This window comes from Piliocolobus tephrosceles, chromosome 16, assembly GCF_002776525.5.
Source record: "Piliocolobus tephrosceles isolate RC106 chromosome 16, ASM277652v3, whole genome shotgun sequence".
NCBI lineage: Eukaryota > Metazoa > Chordata > Mammalia > Primates > Cercopithecidae > Piliocolobus > Piliocolobus tephrosceles.
This window is the reverse complement of record NC_045449.1, coordinates 35,508,719-35,531,920: the sequence shown is the minus strand read 5'-3', so window position 1 is coordinate 35,531,920 and position 23,202 is coordinate 35,508,719. Positions and strand designations below refer to the sequence as shown.

Here is a 23,202-nt window from a genome sequence, read left to right as displayed (position 1 = left end):
CCTATCTTTGTTTATAGAACATTGAAACTTCAGTACAATTGGTAAGTTCCAGGAAGACAGGAACTTTGCACTACTTTAACTCCAGGGTCTAGAACAGCCTGCAACCTAGCAGATGCTGTAATTTTTTAAATTAAATACTGAACTCCTGTAGGGCAGCGATTGTGTTTTTATTCATTCCCAGCACTTACTATAGTGTTTGGTGATTACAATGCCTGCAGCATTTGTTCAAAGCTCTATCACAGGCTTTCTACAGTGTAGAGCTTAGCCTGCCTATCCCTTTTCCCAGATCAGGAGAAACAGAAAGTCAGGAGGTTGCATGCAGTTAATACCTTGTGTTTTCCCAAAGGCGGGTATCATATCCAAAACTGCTTCCGCCGCAGCTGGAATCGGCACAGGCATCAAAATGGGGTCTTTTGGGCCGGGTGCGGTGGCTCACGCCTGTAATCTCAGCACTTTGCGTGGCCAAGGCGGGCGGATCACAAGCTCAGGAGATCGAGGTCATCCTGGCTAACACGGTGAAACCCCATCTCTACTAAAAATACAAAGAATTAGCCGGGAGTGGGGCCTTTTGGAGAGTCCTTTAGTATTGGGGAAATGCCCCAAATTTATTTTTCTTTCTTTCTTTCTTTTTTTTTTGAGACGGAGTCTCGCCCTGTCGCCCAGGCTGGAGTGCAGTGGCGCGATCTCGGCTCACTGCAAGCTCCGCCCTCCGGGTTCACGCCATTCTCCTGCCTCAGCCTCCCGAGTAGCTGGGACTACAGACGCCCGCCACTAAGCCCGGCTAATTTTTTTGTATATTTAGTAGAGACGGGGTTTCACCGTGTTAGCCAGGAGAAGTGCCCCAAATTTCTAATCCGTTAAGCCAGGACTTTGGTAGCCCTAAGGTGTGATGGAGACTCTGGACAGAACCACCTGTTGACCTATCCAGGACCCAAATATGCACCAGAGCCAGGGATATTTCTATTACTAAAGGTCCTGTATGTGTGAAAAGATGGAGAGAGACCCAGACCCCAGATAATAGAGGCATGATAGATATGATGGTTAAGATGGAGAAGCCAGGCTGGATTCTAAGCAGGGACTTAGAAGGGGAAACGAAGCGGAAAGTTTCCCAACTCTCCCTTCCCTACTAAAAGCCAGAAACCAACATCTTCTCCCATTAGCCTTTCAAAACTGGGTCCTAGGATCTTGATCTCCAGGAGGTCATAAAAATACACACAGGGACACCAGAAGCCACCTACAGATTTATTAAACTTTATTTCCTCTGAGTCTCTGGGCAGTCAGCAGGGATGTAAGGCGAAGTGGCAGTAGCTGAAGGGGCCTGAGCAGAGCTGGTGCTGGGAGGGGCTGAAAGCCAGTTAATAGGTCTCCTTCATCTGTTTTTGTATTTTGTGTAGCATCTCCTGCATCCGCCGCAGCTGGAATAGGCACAGGCATCAAAATGCGGCCTTCTGAAGAGTCCTTTAGTGTTGGGGAAGTGCCCCAAATTTCTAATCCCTTAAGCCAGAACCTTGGTAGCCATGAGGTGTGATGGAGACTCTGGACAGAACCACCTATTGACCTATCCAGGACCCAAATATGTACCAGAGCCAGGGATATTTCTATTACCAAACAAAGAGATACCAGCGTTGGTGATCAAACAGGGGACCTCCCCTACCCATACTGCTCTCACCTCCTCATCTTTCTCTCGGATAAGCTTCTCAGTTTCTGGATCTGTCCCTGGTGGGACAGCAGGGATGGGGAAGTCGGTACCACTCTCTCGAGTCAGTTTGCTAAGGGGAGAAAAGGGTTGATAAGGCTAGGAGGACCCCATCACCCACTTAGATTGAGCCCAGGACCTATAGAAGAACAAAAGCAGGGCTTGGTCTCACCCAAGGCTAGGCTTGGGATTTCCCCCTGCCAGCTTTGTCCTGGCTTCTGGTCATACTTGCGATTGCGTTCCTTCACCGCCAGGCGGGTCATGCTCTGGATGCACTGTGCCCGGTAGTTCTCATAATGTGTCTCCCGTGTCACATCCTTCAGGTCCTGCATGTGGGTACGTACCAGCATTGTCCTCAGCTTCACAAAGTCGCAGTGCCCTGGGTTTTCCACTGCATAGCAAGGCTAGGGGTCAGCCAGAGGCATAGGTAGGGGAGAGCCACAGAGGGCAAGGAGATACCCTGGTTACAGGCTCAGTGCTTTACCTTCCACGATGCCCCAGGGGTAGAGTCGACCCCGAACTCGCCGCCCTCTGGCCTCTACTACAGTGTTGCTGCCAATTACTGCAAATGGGATGCTTTCCTGGAAGAGGTTGGGGTGCCTGTCAGCACCCTCTGTTCTCACCTCTTTCTTTCCACCTGTATTGTCATCTTCTCTGCTTCACTCTAGGAAGCCAGGGTCCTTTCCACCCTGATAGCCTGAATATAGAATTCTACTCCCTTTTTCTACCCGGAAGAAACAAGATGGGAAGGGGATGCCCTAGAGTGGCCCCACCTTTAGGGCTTGGTCCTGCAATTTGAAGTCCTCATCCTCGTCAGAGTCACAGTCTGGGAACTGATAGATCTTGATTCCAAAATGCTCAATCTCCTCCCGGATCTGATAAACAGATGAGGGGCCCACAGTTCGGGGTACCACGTCCTTTCTAGAAGCCCACCTGATCCCCTCCCACCACCAGCTTCCCTCACTTTGCGTTTCTTTCGGTCCACTTCTGGAGGTGTCAGTGTGTCTGCCTTAGCCAGGATAGGCACGATGTTGACCCGCCGATGCAGGGCCTTCATGAATTCGACATCCAATGGCCGGAGCCTGGGGAACAGGAATCTGTGACCACCTGCTAGTGGCAGCCCTGCCCCTGGTGCTCTTGGCCTGTTCCCTTGACAGCACCCAGTGGTGCCAGGAGCCTCAGGCTTGGACCATACCCATGGCCGAAGGGTGAGATGAAGTACAGGCAGCAGTGCACCCTGTTGTCTTGGATGTTCTTTCGGTTCAGGCCACTCTCATCTCGGAAATACTGCTCAAACTGCTGATCAATGTATTCTGCCACAGGCTTCCAGCTGGGGCAGGGACAGACAAGCAGAGAAACTGTGAGAGTGGGAGCCACCTAGTGAGCTCTGGGACTACAGAGAAGTAGTAGCCCACTCTCTGAGCAGTGTTTTTAAGACATTGTTACTCCCTGGCTTACTTTACTAAATCTTTAGGGAAATTCCTGAATGGGATGGGGTGTATCTCACATGTCCTGATACAAAATTAGACTGAGTACTCAGGCAAGTTTAATAAATACTAGCTTGATGAGAGGGAAAGGGCCCAGGTGATCAAACAAAGCAGTAAGAATAGGCTGGGCACGGTGGCTCACCCCTGTAATCCCAGCACTTTGGGAGGCTGAGGCGGGTGGATCACTTAAGATCAGGAGTTTGAGACCACTCTGACCAACATGGTGAAACCCCGTCTCCACTAAAAATACAAAAATTAGCTGGGCATGGTGATGTGCACCTGTAGTCCCAACTACTCGGGAGTCTGAGGCAGGAGAATTGCTTGAACCCAGCAGGCGGAGGTTGCAGTGAGCCAAGATCATACCACTCCAGCCTGGGCGATGGAGCCAGACTGTCTCAAAAAAAAGAAAAAGGAATAGCAAGGTGGCTGCAGGCAAATACCAGCTGGAAGCCAGGGAAACTCTAATTCAGGTTTCCAGTGTAACCTCAGAACCTCTTTGCTCATGTGTTTCTACCCTTTCCTCCACCTCTCCAAACCCACTCCATCCTTCAAGGCCCTAAGAACCATCTCTTCCACGAAGACTCCTTTTACTATACCAATACACACTGCTCTCCCCTGGTCTTCACTACAGAGCAAAACAAATAAATAAATAAATTTCCCCCAAGAACCTCAATTTTCATATCCTTTGCTCTTCTATTATCTTGTTTAATCCTCACTGCCCTGACAGGTCGACATTATGCATTATGATCATCATCACTATCATTTCATACATGAAGAAACTAGATGCAGAGCAGCTAACAGATTTGTTCCAGGCCAGGTGTGGTAGTTCACGCCTGTAATCCTAACACTTTAGGAGGCCAAGGTAGGTGGATCACTTGAGCCCAGGAGTTCAAGACCAGACTGGGCAACATAGTGAGACCCCCATCTCTACAAAAAATACAAAAAAGTTAGCTGGGTGTGGTGGCATACACCTGTAGTTCCAGCTATTTGGGAGGTTGAGGTGGGAGGATAACCTGAGCCCAGGGAGCCCCGGGAGGCGGGTGATCAGCCCACTGCACTCCAGCCTGGGCAACAGAGTGAGAACCTGTCTCAAAAAAAAAAAAAAAAAAGAAAGAAAGAAAGAAAGGAGGAAGGAGAGGGAAGGGAAAGGGAAAGGAAAAGGACTTTCCTTTTCTCTACCCACCTGAGTAAATTCTCTACCCACCTGAGCCCCTACAGCTCAGTGCACTTGCCATTACACCTTGCCTGACCCATTTACTAATTTAAGTTGCTGTCTGATTGAAACATGTTAGAGAACTGCCCCCACCTCCCCTGCTTCCCTGTTGCCACTTGACCATAAGCGTCTCAGGGATAGGAATCATTCATGCTTGTTTTGAATCCCTTAAAATGTCCAGCACAGGCTGGACATCTAGTATGTGCTCAATACATTCTAGCTGATTTGATGCTCTGCTGTTGCCATGTTGAAATTCTTAAAAATTTTGAAAAATGGGCCCTCCATTTTCATTTGCACTGGGCCCAACAAATTATGTTGCTGGTCCTACAATTATCATTGTTAAAATCCCTGAGTATGCTGTAAATAGCCCTTTACACTTTTCAGAGTGCATGCATCATGTTGGGTGATGTTCAGATCAATTGGAGAGGTGGTAAGTGCTGGTATATTTTAATTAAATAAATGTCTGACAAAATGAGTATATACGGAGGTGCACTTTAAACTGTGAGGTGCCTGGCAAATGAAATTATTAGTATTATGGAAGGTAAGAGACAGTAGGTAAACTGATTGAAGGAGATCATTTGCTTACGACCATGAAGTTACTAAATGCCAATCAAGATCTGAACTCTCTGTCTAGCGCTCTTAGCACCGCCTGCCTAACTTCTTCATCAAAGCTACCACCTTTTCTCCTGTCAATCTCATCCACTCCCCTCTTCATCTACTCACTTAGGTCTGACCATTACCTAAGCTGGAGGTAATGGTCAGACTTACTGACCATTAGCTGGAGGGAGGTCCCTCAAGCCTGAATGATAGGGGGTTGTGGTAAAGCCAACTTTTCTTTCTGCAGGTAGCCTAGAGGGTGCCTGGAGTTTAAACAAAGCTCCACCATTTTTCCCCTTTGCCTGTTCTTCCTCACCTTTACCCTCCCTCCATGCATGCCCAGGCCTTCAATAAGATTTGTTTGTGACACCTAAAATGTTGCTAGTGAAAGGAAAAAGGGTGACAGTTTATTGGGCAACTACTATGTAATCAAACTCTGTGCTACATGTTTTCACACTTCACATGTGTTTGCTTTTTGAGGCTCTTCTCATCTTTTTTTTTTTTTTTTGGAAGGTTTCACTCGGTCTTCCAGGCTAGAGTGCAGTGGTGCAATTACGGCTCACTGCAGCCTCGACCTCCTGAGCTCAAGTGATTCTTCTGCCTGAGCCTCCCCAGTCACTGAGACTACAGGCCTATGCCACCATGCCCAGCTAATTTTTAAAACTTTTTGTAGAGATGGGGTCTCACTATGTTGCCCAGGCTGGCCTTGAACTTCTGGCCTCAAGTGATCCTTCTGCCTCAGCCTCTTCTTTCTTATGTCCCTACCCCATTATAGAATCATAGGGCAGAATTGGAAGGAACGTTAAAAATCATCTATTCCAATCCTTTCCCTCTTACTTTATAAAGGAGAAGATGGCTGTCCAATAAGGGAAGTCACATGCTCAATGTCATAGACAGCTTCCTCCTGATAAGTATGGATATATCTGGGCCTACGTGTGTACCTGTGTATGGAGAAGGGTGGCTCAGGGGCAGCTGGGATTGCACTTAGTCAGACATACCACTCTGTGTTATTGACTGCATCCCCAAAACCTGGTGTGTCCACAATGGTGAGCCGCAGCCTCACACCCTTCTCTTCTATGTCCACTGCATGCTTAGTGATCTCCACAGTTTGCACGATCCGCTCTAGAGAAGGGGGAAACTGAGGCCAGGGCAAGGGCAGGGACCTGCCCAGTCAGGATGAACTGCCCACCCCAACCAGCCTCGTTGCCCAGACTGCCTCATCCACACTGCCCCCTCCTCCACCCCCAAGCTGCCTGGGGGACTGTTCTCTGGGAACCAGCAAGGAGTACATTTCCCAACACAGGAAATGCCGGTGGCTGTTGGCTCTGGCCCCAGCCTCTCCTCTGCTCCTGGTTTTTTTCTTGGATTCCTGGAATCCTTGGGGGTCAGAGACTCATTCAGAGAGCAAGACTCTGGTCCCTGCCCTGCTTCAGCACCCAAATCTTTAGGGAGCTGGCTGGTGGGCTGCCAGGCAGATAGGCCTATGGAGAGCTGCTGTCAGTCTCTCTAGGAAGCCATGGTTTCCTGCATGTTGGGGAGAGCCCCATCCCCCAGACTCTAGAGTGAGTTTAATTTCCCAAGGCAAGTCTGCCTGATTGTTGTCTCCTTTCCTTACCTTCAGCACCAAGGAGTTTCCGGTCCCGGTACAGATCAGTGAGGAAGAGGCTATTGACAAGTGTGGATTTTCCCAGGCCAGACTCTCCTAAGAGGAGAGAGGACAGAGGCACCAAATCAGAAGGTAAGATCTATAGCCAAAAAGCAACTCCACTGGATCAAGGTTCAGGGGGAACTGCTTTCTTATCTAATCGGAACTAGACTAACCAAACTATAGCATTTTAGAGCTGGGAGGAAGCACAGAGATTGGCTTGGGGGAGCAAGAGATTGCCCAAGGTCACACAAAAAGAGGCAAATGCTAGGGAACTGTTGGTCAGATGCTCTTGGCAACCAATTCGTACCCCCACCCCCACCCACCCCACACACATACACTTTCACACACCAATGACTCCTGGCTTTTTTGCAAAACAGTACAGCCACTCGCTGCTTGCTCCCTCCGACCTATACTCCCTTCCCACTCATGGACACACACACCATCCCCACCTGAAACACACCCTGCCCAACTCAGCCCTGCCCCTTTTCTACCTGCCACCATGAGGGTAAAGTCAAAGCCTTTCTTCACGGACTTTCGGTGGACTTGGTTGGGGAGGGTTGCAAAGCCGACATACTCCTTGTCATCCTAGTAGACAGGAAGGCAGAATGCATCAGCGTGAGAAGCCAAAGGGGCCCTGGCACCCAGTGCTGATCTTCTCTCCCTTTCAGGCCTTTGCCCCAGCCTTAAAGAAGCAGTGCCAGACTTCTGTGGGTTCCCATCTGAGGCCACCAGCTGGGCCTCCTGCCCTTGCTGAAACTGCTAATTTCCAGTGCCCTTGGGGGCAGATATCATGGAGATAGGGCTTACACAGGACTGAAAGAGGTCTCAGATACACACACACACACACACCCACACACCCACACACACACTGCCCCCTGCCCCCGATCTTCCTGCAGCAGCCCACTGAAAGGTAAAGGCAGGGCTGGAGGCTCTACCTCAGTGGAATCATAGGGATCAAGCTTGCCCCATGGGCTGCGGGGCCTGGTGGATGGGCTGAGAGGGGCTGGGGCACAGAAGTACTGCTGGTTGTCAGAGGACTGGGGCCACGAAGGGGGTCTGAACTCCAGGTCATCATCACAGAGGTCTGGGGCCTGGGGCCTTGGCTCCGGGACTTGGGGCCTGGATGCCCAGGTCTTAGCCTCTGGTGGGTGGCAGCTCTCATTTCCTGAGAAATCCTTCACGAACTTGCTCAGTTCTCCATCATCCGTGTTGTCTTCCAGGAAACGCTTGATCTGGTGGAAGCGAGGTGGTTGGAATAGATGGGTGGTGCCAGGAAGGGAGCCGGAAGGGAAGAATGAGGAAGGAGACAGAAGACAAGAGAAGGCAAGAGGGAAAGGGAAAGCACTAGTGGTTAGAAGAGAAAGAAACTGCAGCCAAGCCAGAGGAAGCTCACCACCCCTCCCTCACCTGCTCACAAGTCTCCCCAATCCGAGATGCCAGGCAGGGCCCCAGGGTCCAAGAAGAACCCTGGGCACCCCCAGAGCCCTGGAAACTGCTCTAGGGAACTGAGGAACTCCAGTTCTGGTCTCCTTCTCAGCAGCATGTTTTTTGGGGCTGCCTTTCCTGGGGTTCTGGCCTAGCCAGGGACTGTCTCAGGCCAGGAAGTAAGGCTGGACTGATTAAGATAGAGCAGACAGAGGCATTAAACCCAGAAGGAGAGTACAGTGCATCAGAATGGGGCAGGGACATGAGGAAAGTAGACAGGGGAGAAGAAAGCTGCCTGCATCAGGCAGGTCAACCAGCGGGGGGTTCTGTACCTCCTGTCACTACTGGTCAGTGAGCTGGGGGATTGGGGTACAGATTCTACTGCCAGTGCTCAATTCCCAGGGTTCACAGACCAGCGCTCAGTATAGCTGATCCTACCCCTTACTCCAGACACTGAACCACACCCAAATCTGACCCTGGGCCCTGGAAGAGAAGAGTAAACCTGCCAGTGGATGCTGACTGTGGGTGGAAGGCAGCTGGGAGAGACCAGGTGAGGGAGGATGGAAGAGCCCGGGGAAGGCTGAAGGACGGCTGGGCCTCCAGAGCTTCTGATAGCCCCCAACTGTGAGGGACATATAAGGGGAAGCACCCTCAGTTGTCTCCTTACCCCCTCTGCCCAGAGCCAGCAGTACAGGAGAGGGCCTGGCCTAAACCATGATCCACAGGGAGCGGAAGGCAGAGAATGGATTGACTGCTCTGTAGAAGCCTGTTCTACCCCATCCCCAGTTCAGAAGAGGGACTGTTTCCCCCAACTCTCATTGTCAGCTCTAGACCCTAAAGATTCTCCTCTTCTTTGGGGGTCAGCCTCCTTTGTGGGGTGCCTGGCAGTGCTGGGCTCAGCTCTGCCTCACAATACCCACGTGCCACCCCCAGACAATGAACAAGGGCCCGCTGCAGAGGCTGACTCACTCTCTGGGTATTAGCCAAGCCAGTGGGGACTACCCCAGACCACTGTGGAGTCCCAGCTAGAGTGGGGGGATAAGATGGCCACAGTCTTCCTGCAAAGGGAAGAATTGAGGGAGGCAGATATGCATACTGCCAGGTGTATGCCAGAGGGAAGAGGTTGGGATAGGGAGGTTAGAGGGAAGAGTCTGCTAGGAGCTACTGCCAGGCTGTTGCCTCTCAAGTCTTCACACCTGCTTATAGCCATAGTCTCCAGCGCTTGCTTGGACAGAGGGGAGGAAAAGAGGCCCCTCAGCCCAAAACTGGAACCAGCAGGTGGAGGCTGAGTGACCAGAAGAGGCTATCCTGAGGCAAGCCTAACCCAAGGCTTTTCTCACCCATGATATTTGTGAGGTCCAGTGGCGACCATACATCCCATTCTATGCCTGTTGTCCTGGCATCATGATTAATTGTGCCCTTTCACTCTCAAAGTGTCCCAGCTTGGACAATTAATTACATGGCAACAGAGAAGGGGTGGGACTAGGGGGCAGCAGGACTTGCTGTCTGGCAGCTAGTAAGTCTGGGGAATTCCAGGAAATCCTGCCTCTCTGCACAAATCCACAATGACCCAGCAGCTGGTCTGCGGGTCAGGACAAGGGTGGGACAGAGAAAGCTGTGCTTCACCTGGTTTCCCAGGGGCACTGAGTGGAGGGGCAAGGAAGGGAGAAAGGAAGGCCCTAATGAAGATCCCTAGCCCCTACAATCTTCCAGCAGAACCTCCAGGAACCCAGCACCATCCTCATCTCTGCCAGCCCTGGCTGCTCATCCGCATGGAGGGGGCCACAGGGGCTCTAGACAAGGAGTCAGGACACCAGAGTCCCTGCCTTCTGCCTGTCCATGCCCACTCCTAGCTCTGCCAGTGACCAAATCATTTTCTGACTTTCAGCCCCAATCCCAGCCAAGGCAGGGGGAAGACAGGTCATGTCCACCCATCTCCCAGAGCAGCACCTTACCCCAGCTTCAGTCCTGTCCTCAGGGACAGAATTCCCTTGCCATCCCAGTGAATGGTCCATGTCTCACGCTTCAGACTCCCTGTCAGCAAGCTCTAGGTCTAATTTTATCTCCCAGGCAAAGTTCCTCACACACAGAAACAGTCTTGTTTTGATGCTCTTGTTGTCTGGCTTCCTGGCTTGCTCCTTTCCCTTTCTCTTTGACCTCCTTCTGTCTCTGGCAGGGGCCAAAAAAGCCTGTGGAATGTCCTTCCCCACCCCTCTTCTCCTCCCCTTCCCTTGGCTCCCACCCTCCAAGGACAGCTCAGCTGCAGCAGGATCACTTGGTTCCTCTGCAGTCCCCTCCTCCTCTGATTGGCTGCCCCATGACGCCTGCCTGCTGCCTACCCTGGTGGGCACAGCACCAACCTCCCAATGTCCGTTTGCAGCACAGGCTTTTGATCCATTTGACCTCTCCTGTTAACCCCCAAGGACACTGTGGTCTGCCTGAGGACTATGAGCTGTCCCCAAGTGACCTGGCCCATCAGCACATGAGGACAGCCACCCAGGATACCCATTCCCAAAGGAATTGAATCCCCCAATCTCTCTCTTTCATCTTAACTTTAAGCAGTGCTGGAGTAGGATGAGATGTCCTATACTTCCCCATATAGGTTTTCATGGGAATGGTCCCACACTTCTTCCCAAGTGTCCGGTTTTTTTTTTTTTTTTTTTTTCCCAGTGGGGAACGTCACTGTCTTCAGAAATATGCTCCTAGATTTCCCTGCAGGGAGCACCAGCCACAGAGGGTACTTTGCTCCAGGGACTCTCCTTACCCTACACCTGACCTCTGACTCATAGCAACCTGTATAGATTCCATCACTCCATGACTTCCATAGCATCAACAAGGGAGCTGTTAGCACTTGGTCTCTAAGGAGCACGGGTTCAACGCAATGGGGAGGCTGGAAGCCCAGAAGCTTCAGAGCTGCCATTTAGGTGGGAGATAAATTAAGGGGCCTGGTTGGAAGTGTATACTCAACTAGGATTCAGGGGGCCACTGTTTCTGGTTGGGTGGAAACATCTTTTGTGAGTCTGGATAGTGTCTTAATTTGAGGACCTTACTGTTCAGTTGTGAATGGCCCTTCCTTGCCTCCCAGGGAGGCTGGGGAGAGAAAGCACTCCCAAATGATAGATTCCTTAAACTGCCTTGAACCTGAGAAGAGAAGGTGCATCCCAAGTCACAGGATGGTCATTAATGTTGGCCTGTTTTTCTTTTCACATGTAAATTTAAACCCCCTGGGGCACCTGGGTTGGGAGGTCTCCCCCACTGACTCCCAAAGCAGCTGGGACACTGACCTCCTTTGACAAAGAGACCCTCATAGAGGAGTCTGCTCTGAACCAGTCAGCCTAAGAACTTGGCTGGCTTGAGGGCAGGGGCCTGAGGACGGGGACTTTGATGGTGGCGGTTGGGGGGGGGGGGGGGGGGGGGGTCTTTAATTAGAGAAGAACAGGGTGGCCTCAGACAAGCTGAAAGCATCAAGACCTCAGCTGAACTGAACTTAGTGTGTGGCAGAAAAAGCCCCTCTAGCCCCTACTGGACTTGGCACTGGGGATAATCAGTGCTTCCCTAGGCTTCTATCCCTAGAACAATCAGTCCATCCATCCCCCATGTGGGGAGAAGTGGGGGACAGGAATAAGGACAGGCCTCTCCCAGGAACCCCCCTTTGGAGAAGGTCACAGGGTCACCAACACTTCCTGGCCAAGGCTTGGGCCTCTGCCTGGACACAGCTTGAGAGACAAGAGCCCAAAAGATTGGCCCTACCAGACCTGAAAGCTTCTGATCCCAGGGGGCCCAGGGAGTTCCCTTCTGGAGGCTGCCCACAGCCAACATCCCGCCCCAGCGGCTGGTCAGGGATCCCCCGCTGCTGTAAAGAGTTCGTGTTCCTCAATGCAGAGGGCAAAGGCTGTGGGGCTTCCAGACAGGGAGGAGAGGAGGATGTGTGGCCTGGAGGTCCTGACATCCTTATGTTATTTGTGGCAGGCTCTAGCAACAATGTCAGGAGAAGAGATGACATCTTCAGAGCCAAGCATCAAAACTTCCTACCTGGGCACCTCCAAGGAGGCTGGCTGGGGTTACTGTTTCTCTTCCCACTACAGGCAGGTGGCAGGGATGGGTGCCCCCACCCCCACACACTGCAGAGGGACCTGGCTGGTGGGGAGGGAGAGGGTAGATGCAGCAGGAGGAAGCTTTCCCATGGTTCCTGTCCCCAGGGGCAGAAGGATATAGCTAATCCCACCGGGCAGGATGGTGGACTGGGCCTCTCTCTCTCAGAGGTCCCTTTGAGAAAGGCCCAGGGAGTGCCCCTTGTCAGGCTGAGGCAAGGAGGGGCCAAGCGTCTCACCATCCCTCCTGGGGAGGCAGGCAGTGTCTGTGGGCCTCCTCTGTGTTTTCCAAATGAAGTTGGTACTAGCCCCTGTGCCCAGGGTAGGTGGGTGAGGAGGGGTTACTCAGGTAAAAGCTGACCCAGGCGAGGATGGGGACCCTCACCTCCGCTCATCACCGATGCGCCTTCCCCACCCCAACATGCGCGTCTCCACCAGCGGGCACCTCCCTCAGCACGGACCCACCCCTTCATCCTAGACCGCAGGCATTATCCAGGGGTCGGGGCCCACTCCGTGGCTGCTCAGAGGGAAAAACTTGGGAGCAACGACGCACCGCCGCCTGACAGCAGTGCCAGCCTGTGCCCGCGGCCGGCGACGGCGCCTCCTACCCTGCACAGCCGCGGCTGCGGCGCCGCGGGTCCCTTTGGAGCCGCCCGGGAGCGACCCGCCCTGCGCACCCCGGCCCTGACCCGCGCCCGCCCGCCCTCCTGCCTGCCTGCCTGCCTGCCTTACCATGGCTGCAGCCCGGGCGGGGCCGGCTCCGCCTGGACAGCGCCCGAGCGACCCGCGGCGGAGCTGCGCGCCGACCTCGCAGCACCGCGGTCCCCCTCCCGCCTACCCGAGTGCGGACAGCTGGGGGAGGGGCCCGGCGGCGGGGGCGGAGCGAGTCGTCCCCGGGGCGGGGCGTGTACCTCAGCTGCTAGGGGTGCCGGGGCGAGCCGGGTCGGGGTGCCCACCTTAGGGCCGGCCTCGCAGCCCGCGACCCCCGGAGGCGCAGAGCATAGGGTCACCCAGGACAGAGCGAGGAGCCTCAGCTCCTCGTCCCCGGGCAGCACAGGACACCTGGCTCTTTTTTACTCAGCTCCAGAAGCACCGCGGGGGCTTGAGCCAGTTCCCAAAGAAAAACGAACACCCCACCTGGCATCACTAGAAGAAGACGCCTTTGGAAGGGAGGGGGAGTCGCTCCATGAGTTGGAGAGAAACCGTTAGTTAGCGCACGGATTCAGCAAGGTTTTCACAAAGTGAAGCCAGCTGATGCCCAAGTTACTGATCATCACACCTCCTAAAGGGGAATGTCGGATATTCTCCACCTCCACCCGAGCTGTGAAGGGGCAGGTTAGAGACAGGTTCCCTTCGTGCAGTACCGCAGATTACAGATTAAAGAGGATTTGCTGCAGGGATCATCTTCTGGAAGAATGGAAGGGAGAGGCTGAGTGGCTTTAACAGGGCGGTGGAGCCTTGCCTGTGGCTGAGGACAGTGGGGAGGGCCTCAGGAGAGGCCAACCCAGGCATGACCCAGGCCCAGCTGGGCCACTCTTCCTCCCACAAGCAGGTGAGATGCTGAGGGGACAGATGCCCCTGAAGCTTTAGAGGCATTAGAGGCTCAGAAGGGTCAGAGCAGCAGCTAGGGGAAGGCAGATGCTTGGTGAGTGGGGTGTTGGTGAGGGATTCCCTGAGCTAAGTAGGGTCTGAGCTGGTCAGGCTCCTGTGGAAGTTTTCAGAAGCATGTCCCTTCCTGACCCCCAAGACCCCTCTCTCAATGGCAGGCTGACTGGCTTCTGCCTGAATACACTCTGGACAAAACTGAGACCCACAGGCACGGCCCTCTCTGTTGGTAGAAGTGCCAGAGGCCTGCCTGCTGTATTTCAGTCTGATCTGTGAACCAGTAGCAGTGGTCAGGACCAGTTAGAACTCAGCCAGAGGAGGGAAGAGGGCCTGGGGCAGCAGGTAAGATCAAGCTGAGAAAAACAATGGGGCTGCTACTGGAGCTGTTATTGGCTGTTTGGCACTGGTGGACTGGAAGATGGGCAGGGTGTTCACGAGCCAGCAGGTTGAGGAGAAACCTTCCTACCTGGGTGGGCTTGCTTCACCCGTCAGTCTCAGTTTCCATACCTGAAAATGAGGGGATTAAACTAGATGATTTCTAAGCTTCCTTGCAGCTCTAGCCTTCTAAAAGTAGATGCAGTGGGGGAAGGAGGATATGCTGTATGCTACTATAGGCCTTGGAGGAAGATAAGAGAACAAGGCAGCAGCAGGAGGTGCTGGAGAAAGGTTGGCCATGCAGTGATTCAGGAGAGGGCCCAGGATCTGAGAAAAGGGGGAGGTTGTATAGAATGGGGGCAGCAGCTTGGCTCCCCTGAAAGGGAACCTCTAAAGGTAAAGAGAGGCTCCTGAAAAAGGCCTGGGGTAGATCAGAGGATCCGAAGCTGTACTCAGGAAAACAAAGACATAAAGAGAGAAACCAATGGCAGTTGGAAGTCTGCAGAAGCAGCAGCTGCTGCTACCGTCAGCCCCAAATGTCAAGCTTGGGCTATACAAAGCCCCACTGTTCAAAGCCCTGGGCCTCCAGTACTCATGTATGCACTCTAAGAATACCTCTTACATGCTTCCAGAGTCCTGTAGCCTGGGGTGAGGAGAAAGCCTACATCAGGGAAGACAGGACCCAGCAGAAACCCTTACTTTCCTCTATTATAACATGCCCCTTCCCCTGGTCTCAGCTGAATTCCAAGTGTGGACACAGACACATCTCAAAAGGCAGCCCAGCCAGCTCATCCTCAGCTATGGCTGGAATCCCAGTTCTTCTCTGGCACCTGCTGCCCAGGCTCCAAAGGGCCCTGTGTGTCCTGAGGAAGGTTGGTACCAGCTTGCCTTGAGGACAGTGAGGCCCCAAGCAAGTCCTGGGACCACGGAACTTAGCTCTAAGCCAAGAATATTGGGGTCTAATCTCTTTCTAATCACTGTACCACAGGCCTAACATGAGGCATGCTGGGTGAAATAAAAGCTGAAGACTGACTTTGAGCCATCCCCCCTGCACAAGCCCTGCATGCTAACCTACCACAGCATTTGGAGGATTCTGAGAGAACTTGGCCTGGCCACAAGTCCTATGCTAACTTGGCTATCTCACTGCCTGAAAGGCCCTTGCCCTCTCTGGGCCTCTGTTTCCCCCACTGAAAGAGAAGACTGGACTTCTCCCAACTCTAGCTCTTACATTCTGTGTGAGGGAGTCAGGGTCTAATACAGCAGCCCTTGCATGAGTCACTGGCAATTTACTGAGTGCTCTTCCTCATCTCCAGCCAGCAGGTGGCCTGGCCAACTCTGCTTCAGCATGGCTCAGCTCCTGGAGCGCTGGCTCTCCCTCAAAATTCAATATCCCACCAAGCATTGATGGCCTTGACTAGAGTACAACTCCCCAGGCACTGCTAGGGCACAGTATCTGAGCCAAGTGTCTAGGAGAGTGTCTAGCTGGGAAACTCAGCTCAGTCACCATAGCTCTAGCCTGCTGTCCTGGGCTCCACTGCTTAGGTCAGGCCAACATGGTATGTCCTGGCCCCCTTCACTAGGTCTTTCCTGCCCACCCATAGGTGCAGGTTGTGTGGCACAGGACCTAAGCAAGGAGGCTGCATGTGGGCCATCCCAGGGCCCAGGTTCAAAGCTGATAATAAATAGCAATTACCACAGGAAATCAGGATTTCAGATCTGCATGACTAGCAATGGCCACTTCTGCCTCTCAGTAGCTAAGTTTCCCCAAAGTGGTGCAAGAACTAATCATACATCCCTTCCCCAGTGAGATATATGAGTCACTGATGATACAGTCAGAGAGCCCTCGGACCAAAGGCTATCACTGGGTTGTGTCTTTCAAGGAAACCTCAGCAAGTCTGTCCAACAAGGTCTGTGGTGGACAAAGGCAACAAACCAAAATACATTAAGCCCAAATCTTCCCCCAGCTGCTGCCACGTTTCCCGTGATCCTGGAGGCAGGCATAAGGTGTGGGTGGCAAGGCTGGGGAACACTGCGTTTCCTGGCACCTGCCGAATGACTGCAAAGAGGGGCAGTTCCGGAGCTGGTGGGGTGCTAGAAGCCAGACAGTCCTTCCGACACCCTCCGTGAGCAGGGCAGGACCATAGGAGCTCAGGGTTGGAAAGGACTTACAAACCTCCTAATGTGACTACTCACCGGATGTCTGAAGGCTCCCCTGCCTTCCCCAGGCTCTGCTCGAATACCTACCTCCAACAGCCAAAAACTCACTGATTCTAAACAACTGCCCTTCAACCTTTGGGCAGCCAAGTTACCAAAGTCTTCACTATACTGTGCCAATATCTGTCTCTCCCTGGCTTTTACCCTCCATATGCCTCCATGCTGGAAGCTTTGCTGACTCATTTCATTGGACTTTGCTTTGTCCTTTGATGTCCATACCCTTTCAAGTGACCCAGCTGTATACTTTTCTCTACCAAATTAACCACAAGCTCTTCAAGGGCAGGGAGTATGTCTTCTCTTTTAACCTCTGCTCACTTCAAATCAGCAAACATGTGATGTGATATTTGTCTGGGTGTCCAGGCCTCTGCCCCCAGGAGATGGCTGATCAATATGGATTGACTAAAAGGACTCATTGATTAGTTTTCCATTCTGATTTTAGAGCCCAGACAAGCCTTGAGGCTCTGGGCTTCATTGACCCTTCACTTGCCCTTCATCCTGGCTGCTCACAAGCTCACACCCACCTCCCAGCCTCATGGTTCACATGCAAAGACACAGATGTTACTCCCACTAAAACCTTTTCCTTCACAATTCTTGATATCTAAAGGTGCTGCTGAAATGTTGAGAAGTATTTTCCAGGGAGATGTGGCTATAGAAGAAGGGTTTCTTTTTTTTTTTTTGAGACGGAGTCTCGCTCTGCCGCCCAGGCTGGAGTGCAGTGGCTGGATCTCAGCTCACTGCAAGCTCCGCCTCCCGGGTTTACGCCATTCTCCTGCCTCAGCCTCCCGAGTAGCTGGGTCTACAGGCGCCCGCCACCTTGCCCGGCTAGTTTTTTGTATTTTTTAGTAGAGACGGGGTTTCACCATGTTAGCCAGGATGGTCTCGATCTCCTGACCTCGTGATCCGCCCGTCTCGGCCTCCCAAAGTGCTGGGATTACAGGCTTGAGCCACCGCGCCCGGCCAGAAGAAGGGTTTCTATACCATATAGTTGACTCCCTGGGACAGACTGCTCCTTAAAATGCTTCCAGCTTTGATGAACAAACTCTGAGCCTCAGTTTTTTCATCTGTGAAATAGGGAGAATAAATCCACTCATAGGTTACTATGAAAACCCACTAAATGCACTTAACGTGATCACTAAATGAATGGTAGCTATTATCTCCACTAATAAGAAAATTATCAACATCAAACCAGTAACTGTCAACTGTGACGATTTCAAATGCCTTCCCTCCAAAGGATTTGGAGTGTGCATATGTAATAGGTGTAGAGAGATGGGAGGACAGAGAATACCAGAGTAATGCCTTAAATTAAAGTGACATCGGAATGACCAAGCCACCACCATCTGTGGAGTCAGCTTCTCCAGCTAGACACCATCTCTAGAAAGCTAGTGCTTGGTCTAAGACCTACCGACCCAAATTCCCGGAAACAGCCACTGTGGAGACCCCTGGAACTAGATGGCTTTGCTGGCAGTGGGTGTGCCAAGGAAGCGACACCCACAGTGTCAGCCTGAGCTTCCCTCAGGAACTGCCTCACATTCTGTCCCCCTCCTCCAGGCTTCATTCAGCCCTCAAGGTGCAGCTGTCTCCTGCTGCTCCCCTAACAGCAGCTGAGCCAAAGGCAGCTGAGCAGAGGAGGGTGAGGGGACACGGCCATTTCTGCTTCTCAGGACAGCCTGCCTCTGGCTGAGCACCTGTCAGGGTGGCTCCTCGGTTACAGATTTACTTCCTCACCCGAGTATGCACCCTGGCCTGTGAAGCCAAGCTCCCTACTCTACCCAGGCCCACTGTTTCTGTTACTTGGAAAATCTACCATTTCAAACAGCACCAAACTACTCTGCAGAAAGATATGATGTTGGAGATTGGTTCCAGTCACCACACAGCTTCTGAAAATACACCAAAAAGTCCACGATGGATGCGGCAGATTCTTCCCTATGTGGGATTATTCTGGGCAAAACAAAGAACTAAGGGAGTCTGGCTTCAGCTCTGCTATCAAGTCGGAGAGAAAAGCATCGTATTTTCCTGCCCCCATTTTATGGGCAGAGGGAGTAACCTGCCCATGTATCACTGTGAAGCCAGGACATTGTCCCCTCATTCTGTGCTTCCAGGCAGACTGCACCACAGCTTGTACTAGGTGACCAACTGTCCCGGTCTGCCCAGGACTGAGGGGGTTCTTGAGACATGGGACTTTCAGTGCTAAAACCAGCAAAGTCCCAGGCAAACCCTGATGAGCTGGTCAACTTAGCCTGTCCCCAAATTAGCAAGTTTTAGCCAGAGGTCACCAGCCTTCCATCCTGCTCTGGAACTGGCTGCCCATGGTAGCTGGAAATGAACAGAGTGCCATCTGACGGGGTAAGATGCTTGCTTCCTAAGAAGCTGTGCAACAATGGTCAAACTGCTATAAAAATCCTCCCAAAGCCGGGCGTGGGGACTCATGCCTGTAATCTCAGCACTTTGGGAGGCTGAGGCGGGCAGATCACAAAGTCAGGAGTTTGAGACCAGCCTGACCAATTTGGTGAAACCCCATCTCTACTAAAAATACAAAAACTAGCTGGGCATGGTGGGGGGTGCCTATAATCCCAGCTACTCAGGAGGCTGAGGCAGAAGAATCATTTGAACCCAGGAGGCATGGGTTGCAGTGAGCCGAGATCATGCCACTGCACTCCAGCCTGGGCGACAGGGTGAGACTCCGTCTCAAAAAAGAAAGCCTCCCAAGATGCCTTGCCCCATTTTCAGCAGTTCTGCTCCATTCTTTCAACGATTCTCTTTCTTCTCAACTATGAACCTCTACCCGAAGCAAGAGAAATGCCAGGTACAGTGGCTGGTGCCCATAGTCCCAGCTACTCAGGAGGCTGAGGCAGGAGAATCACTTGAGCCCAGGAATTCAAGATTACAATGAGCTATGGATCGCACCACTGCACTCCAGCCTGGGCAACAGAGCACTTTAAAAAAAAGTGAGGGAGGGTTCCTTTCAGATAGCCCATGACCTAGGATTCTGTGAACATCCTCATGAATGGGAAACTCCCTGAGTTCCTCAAAGGCTTTGGATTTCTCTTTGTAAAGGAAGCCGACCTGAGCAAAATGTCCCTGTCATTCAGAAGCCAACAGGAGGCTAATCATCCTATCCCTCAGGGGTCACATGACATGTCATCCAAAAGACACTGAGTTTTACCTTAAGTATCAATGAGATGGCCTCCTCTGATTCCTGGCCTATTTTCCAGAGTTGGTTTCTTGCATAATTGATAGAGCAGAGAGTAAACCACCTTGCCCTATGACAGCCTGAGAAGTCACATTTAAGGATGAGTAGGTCAGATGCCTTGAGGACACAGGATCTTGGGGCTAACACACCCTGTCCATCAAAGGCATTGCAGTCCCTCCCATCAGAACTGCTTTATTTTCAGGAACTCCCCAGGGCTATGTGAGAAGACAGCCCCCAGTGACCCATTAGGGCACCCTCAGGACCTTCCTGTTGAGCTTTTGCTAGTTCTGATCCCAAAAAACCCCATCAGGAATGCTTCCCTCAGTCCAGCACAAACTCCTCTGGGGAGACTCCAGCCCCTAATGTCCCAATCCAAGGATGAGAAGCATCTGTCCACCCCATTCCTTAGACAAAAGGGCCTTGAAGGGCCATTTGGGAAGGGACTGACACGAGAAAGAGATGGGCTGAATCAGGTGCCATCCCCAGCTGTTCACCTAGAGAAGCTTGTGAAGCTCAACAACAAACATGATGCCTTCCACAAGCCAGGCGTCGTGGCCAGGCCACCAGAGAATCTCTGCCAGGAATGGAATCTGGAACAGACTCTATGGTCAACCATTCCCAGATCAGAGAAATCAGAGGCCTTGGACACCAGCACCACAGCATCTCCATCCTGAGGCTGCATGGGGCCATGCTGGCTGGGGGACAGGCTGGGGAGAACCTAGCTCTCTCATGCATTAGAGAGCACCTGGCCCACCTCCATGCCATCCTACCTCCAGAATGTCAGAGAAGATCAGCAGCCCAGCTGCCTGGGAGCCTTCTCTTCTCGGCTTCTGGGGAGCAGCTCTGTTGCTGAACAGGGCTGGAGAGCTGTAATTATTGAGACAGGATAAGAGCTATTTTAGGAAGGAGCCATCCTGTTGCCAAGGCTTTTGACTTACTAAACTAAAACATGATGCACAGACAAAGGGGGTGAGGGTGGGGGAGAACAGGGAGGAGCTTGCTCAGTCAAAAACATCAAATCTTGACTGAAGGAAAATATTAACCCCTTCCCAAAGGTACAGATTTGCATCTAGGGGTGAGCAAAAGGCTAGCTAAGACACCACCATCCCTTGGCTTTGGGAAGGAGGGCATAACCTGACCCCCTACCCATATCCCTGTGAACTCCCTCTCTCCTAAGACCCTCCAAGAGCACTTACTCAGTCTGTTCCATCTATTTTGACAGTTCAGCACCAACTATTTCATATTGTTGTTTAAATGTTTCCTGTTTGTGTTCTATCTCCCCAACCATATCATGGCAAGTTTCTCAAGGCCAAGGAACATGTGTGCTGTGAAACTTCAATGCTTCCCCTAAAAGTGCCTAGTAGAGTGCTAGGCATCTGAATAAAAATTTTTCATTGAAAGAAGGGAGGGAGGAACGAAGGAAAGAAGGAAGGGAGAAAGGGAGGGAGGGACTTACTGTCTTGCATGGAGATAATCTCTGAAAGTAGCCACTCCCACCTACAGCTGAGCTCAGGGTTGGATAAGAACCCATGGCAGTGGGAGGTGGCAGCCTTGTTTCTGGTCACCTCCCCTTCAGCTGTTCCATTATCTGAGCTTAGGCTGACCCCCACTATGCACTCATTTGTTTTCTATCTGTGGCCAACTGTCCATCCTGAGTCAGCCCATGAATGGAACCCATTAGAGACCATTGCTAGGCTTTGGGTAATAGAGAAATACGGCAAGTGAAAATAATGGAAGTAGGAAGAGCTTTGACCATCTTATCAAACATGGGCCAAGAATAGCCAAAGTACTTATGGGAACAATGCAGTGAAATCAGGACACTGCCCAAATGAGGACACAGGACTGCTGAGAGCAGAGTCCACCTTGAGTTTTTCCAAGTTGAGGACCCAAAAAAGCGACCCCTTTCTAGAATGCCCCAGGCTGAAAAGAGGAGAACCAGGTGGGGACTGATCCAACGGCTACCTAGACAGCCTTCCCACAGAGCACTTGGCAAGATTCATCATCTGCCAAAAGGTCTGTTCTTTCTAGGACTGCAACTAGCTCATACAGTGCTTTTGTGCAAATCCCCCTCTGGGGAGATGCAGCCCCACAGGTGCACAGCTTGGCAAATGGAAAACAGGTTAGATTTCGGCCCCCCACTTACCCCCTCCACCCAGTGCTCTTGTGCAGTGAACAATCTGCTCAACCATAGGGAGCAGCTCTGTCTCCCTCCATGCCTACTCCCATTACAGGACAGGAGATGGATTTGGATTGTGGGGTGGGCCCAGAAGACTGGGAGTAACCTCCCAGGGGCATTCTTACCTCCTCATCTGTCATAACAGAGTAGAAGCCAGGCATTCCCAGGGGGCAGCAAATGGAATTCAGAGAGTGCCAATAGGAGAAGAAAAAGAGAAATTTACTAAAGATGCCCAGTGGACTTGGGCAAACCTGCCCCAATCCCGTCCTAGTGCAAGTGGCCCAAATAACAGCAGCGAGTATTTACTGAATGCTCACTGTTGCCAAGCACCGTGCTAAGTGTTTTTTCGGTAATAGCTTGTAATAATCCTCACAATAACCCTAAGAGGGAGCCATTATTCTCATTAACAGAAGAGGAAACTGATGCTTGGAGAGGTAAAATAACTTACCCAAGGTCACAGTCAGAAAATAGTGGACCCAGGGCCCAAATCCAGTTAGATAACTCGAGTTCGTACTTTACTGTGCCCCTACTCTATAGAGCTTTGCTCCCTCTGAGGAGGACTGCCCTTGTCTGCTCTTTGCTGACCATCACTAGGAGGGCTCATGCTGGTTGGGATTGGATGGCATTCCTAGGGCTCTCTCCTCCCCAGGAACTGCTTTATCCATAGCCCTGGCCTCTGTCATGCTCATAGGGCTGGAGTATATTTTGGGCCACAATGCTCACAGCAAGAGGTCCCTGCTGCCAAGATTTACTCCTTGAGGTCTGGTCCCCACCCTCCCCTGCCCCCAGAGAAGCCAAGAGTATAAAGGGAACGGAGAGTCACAAGGTCTGGGGACACTTCTCTTAAGGATTCTAGAGCTGCAAGACACACTGACAGCCTCAAGGGGGAGGCCCAGACATCTCTGAAGAACCTGCCTGGGCAGCACCAATAAGTACTCCAGGTGGTAGAGTGGGGGCATGAGGAGGGTTCTGAGGAACCAGAGAAACACATGAGAAGAGTCCCCAGCTTGAATTAGGGTGAAGTCAACTCTGAGCAAGACTGTGAAGCACGCGGTTTGCTTTGGTGTATTTTTTTAAAATCATGTGATAGGTGACCAACTAAGCTGAAAAGGCCATGAGGCTTAAATTATTCTCCATTCCAGAAGTAACTTCCTGTTAAAAGGAGACTCTTGAAAATGGAAAAGATTCCAAGCCCCAAAGAAATGACTCTAATGGTGAAATTTTCAGCAAGATGAGAAGTTCCTCTGCTTCTTCAGGTCAAAATCCCAGCATTTATCTCTTAAACGACCCAACTCTGTAGATACATAGATGCCACTCCTCACCTGTCCTCCCATCCCCAAGCTCCCACAGTGGACCCATAGGAGGGAAAAGCACAGACCTTTCAGCCACCAGATGACATGACTGCACATTTCCTCAGAGATATCTGAAAGTAACAGAGAGATGGTTGCTTTTCTTCTCTCTGTGGGATGCACATCCCACCCTCCA

General features: G+C 51.9%; 1 protein-coding gene across 4 annotated transcripts in view; it reads right to left on the bottom strand.

Annotated features, from left to right (window-relative positions):
* Nucleotides 1-1,341: 1,341 nt before the first annotated feature.
* LOC111537637 (septin-4) overlaps nt 1,342-23,202 on the bottom strand; it is a 70,544-nt gene continuing 48,683 nt past the window's right edge. For 2 of the 4 annotated variants that reach the window (XM_023204622.1, XM_031934253.1), the window contains 13 exons: nt 23,096-23,140; nt 21,843-21,850; nt 7,577-7,873; nt 7,133-7,226; nt 6,609-6,695; nt 5,992-6,115; nt 2,892-3,026; nt 2,661-2,778; nt 2,470-2,571; nt 2,181-2,277; nt 1,925-2,087; nt 1,670-1,769; nt 1,342-1,415 (listed from right to left, as the gene is read on the bottom strand). In XM_023204622.1, the coding sequence (XP_023060390.1) occupies nt 1,356-1,415; nt 1,670-1,769; nt 1,925-2,087; nt 2,181-2,277; nt 2,470-2,571; nt 2,661-2,778; nt 2,892-3,026; nt 5,992-6,115; nt 6,609-6,695; nt 7,133-7,226; nt 7,577-7,873; nt 21,843-21,850; nt 23,096-23,140 (1,430 nt within the window). In that variant the 3' untranslated portion in view covers nt 1,342-1,355. Of the gene's footprint in view, nt 1,416-1,669; nt 1,770-1,924; nt 2,088-2,180; nt 2,278-2,469; nt 2,572-2,660; nt 2,779-2,891; nt 3,027-5,991; nt 6,116-6,608; nt 6,696-7,132; nt 7,227-7,576; nt 7,874-12,889; nt 13,246-21,842; nt 21,851-23,095; nt 23,141-23,202 lie in introns of those variants that run through there. The other 2 variants (XM_023204623.1, XM_023204624.1) reach the window with 2 other exon arrangements.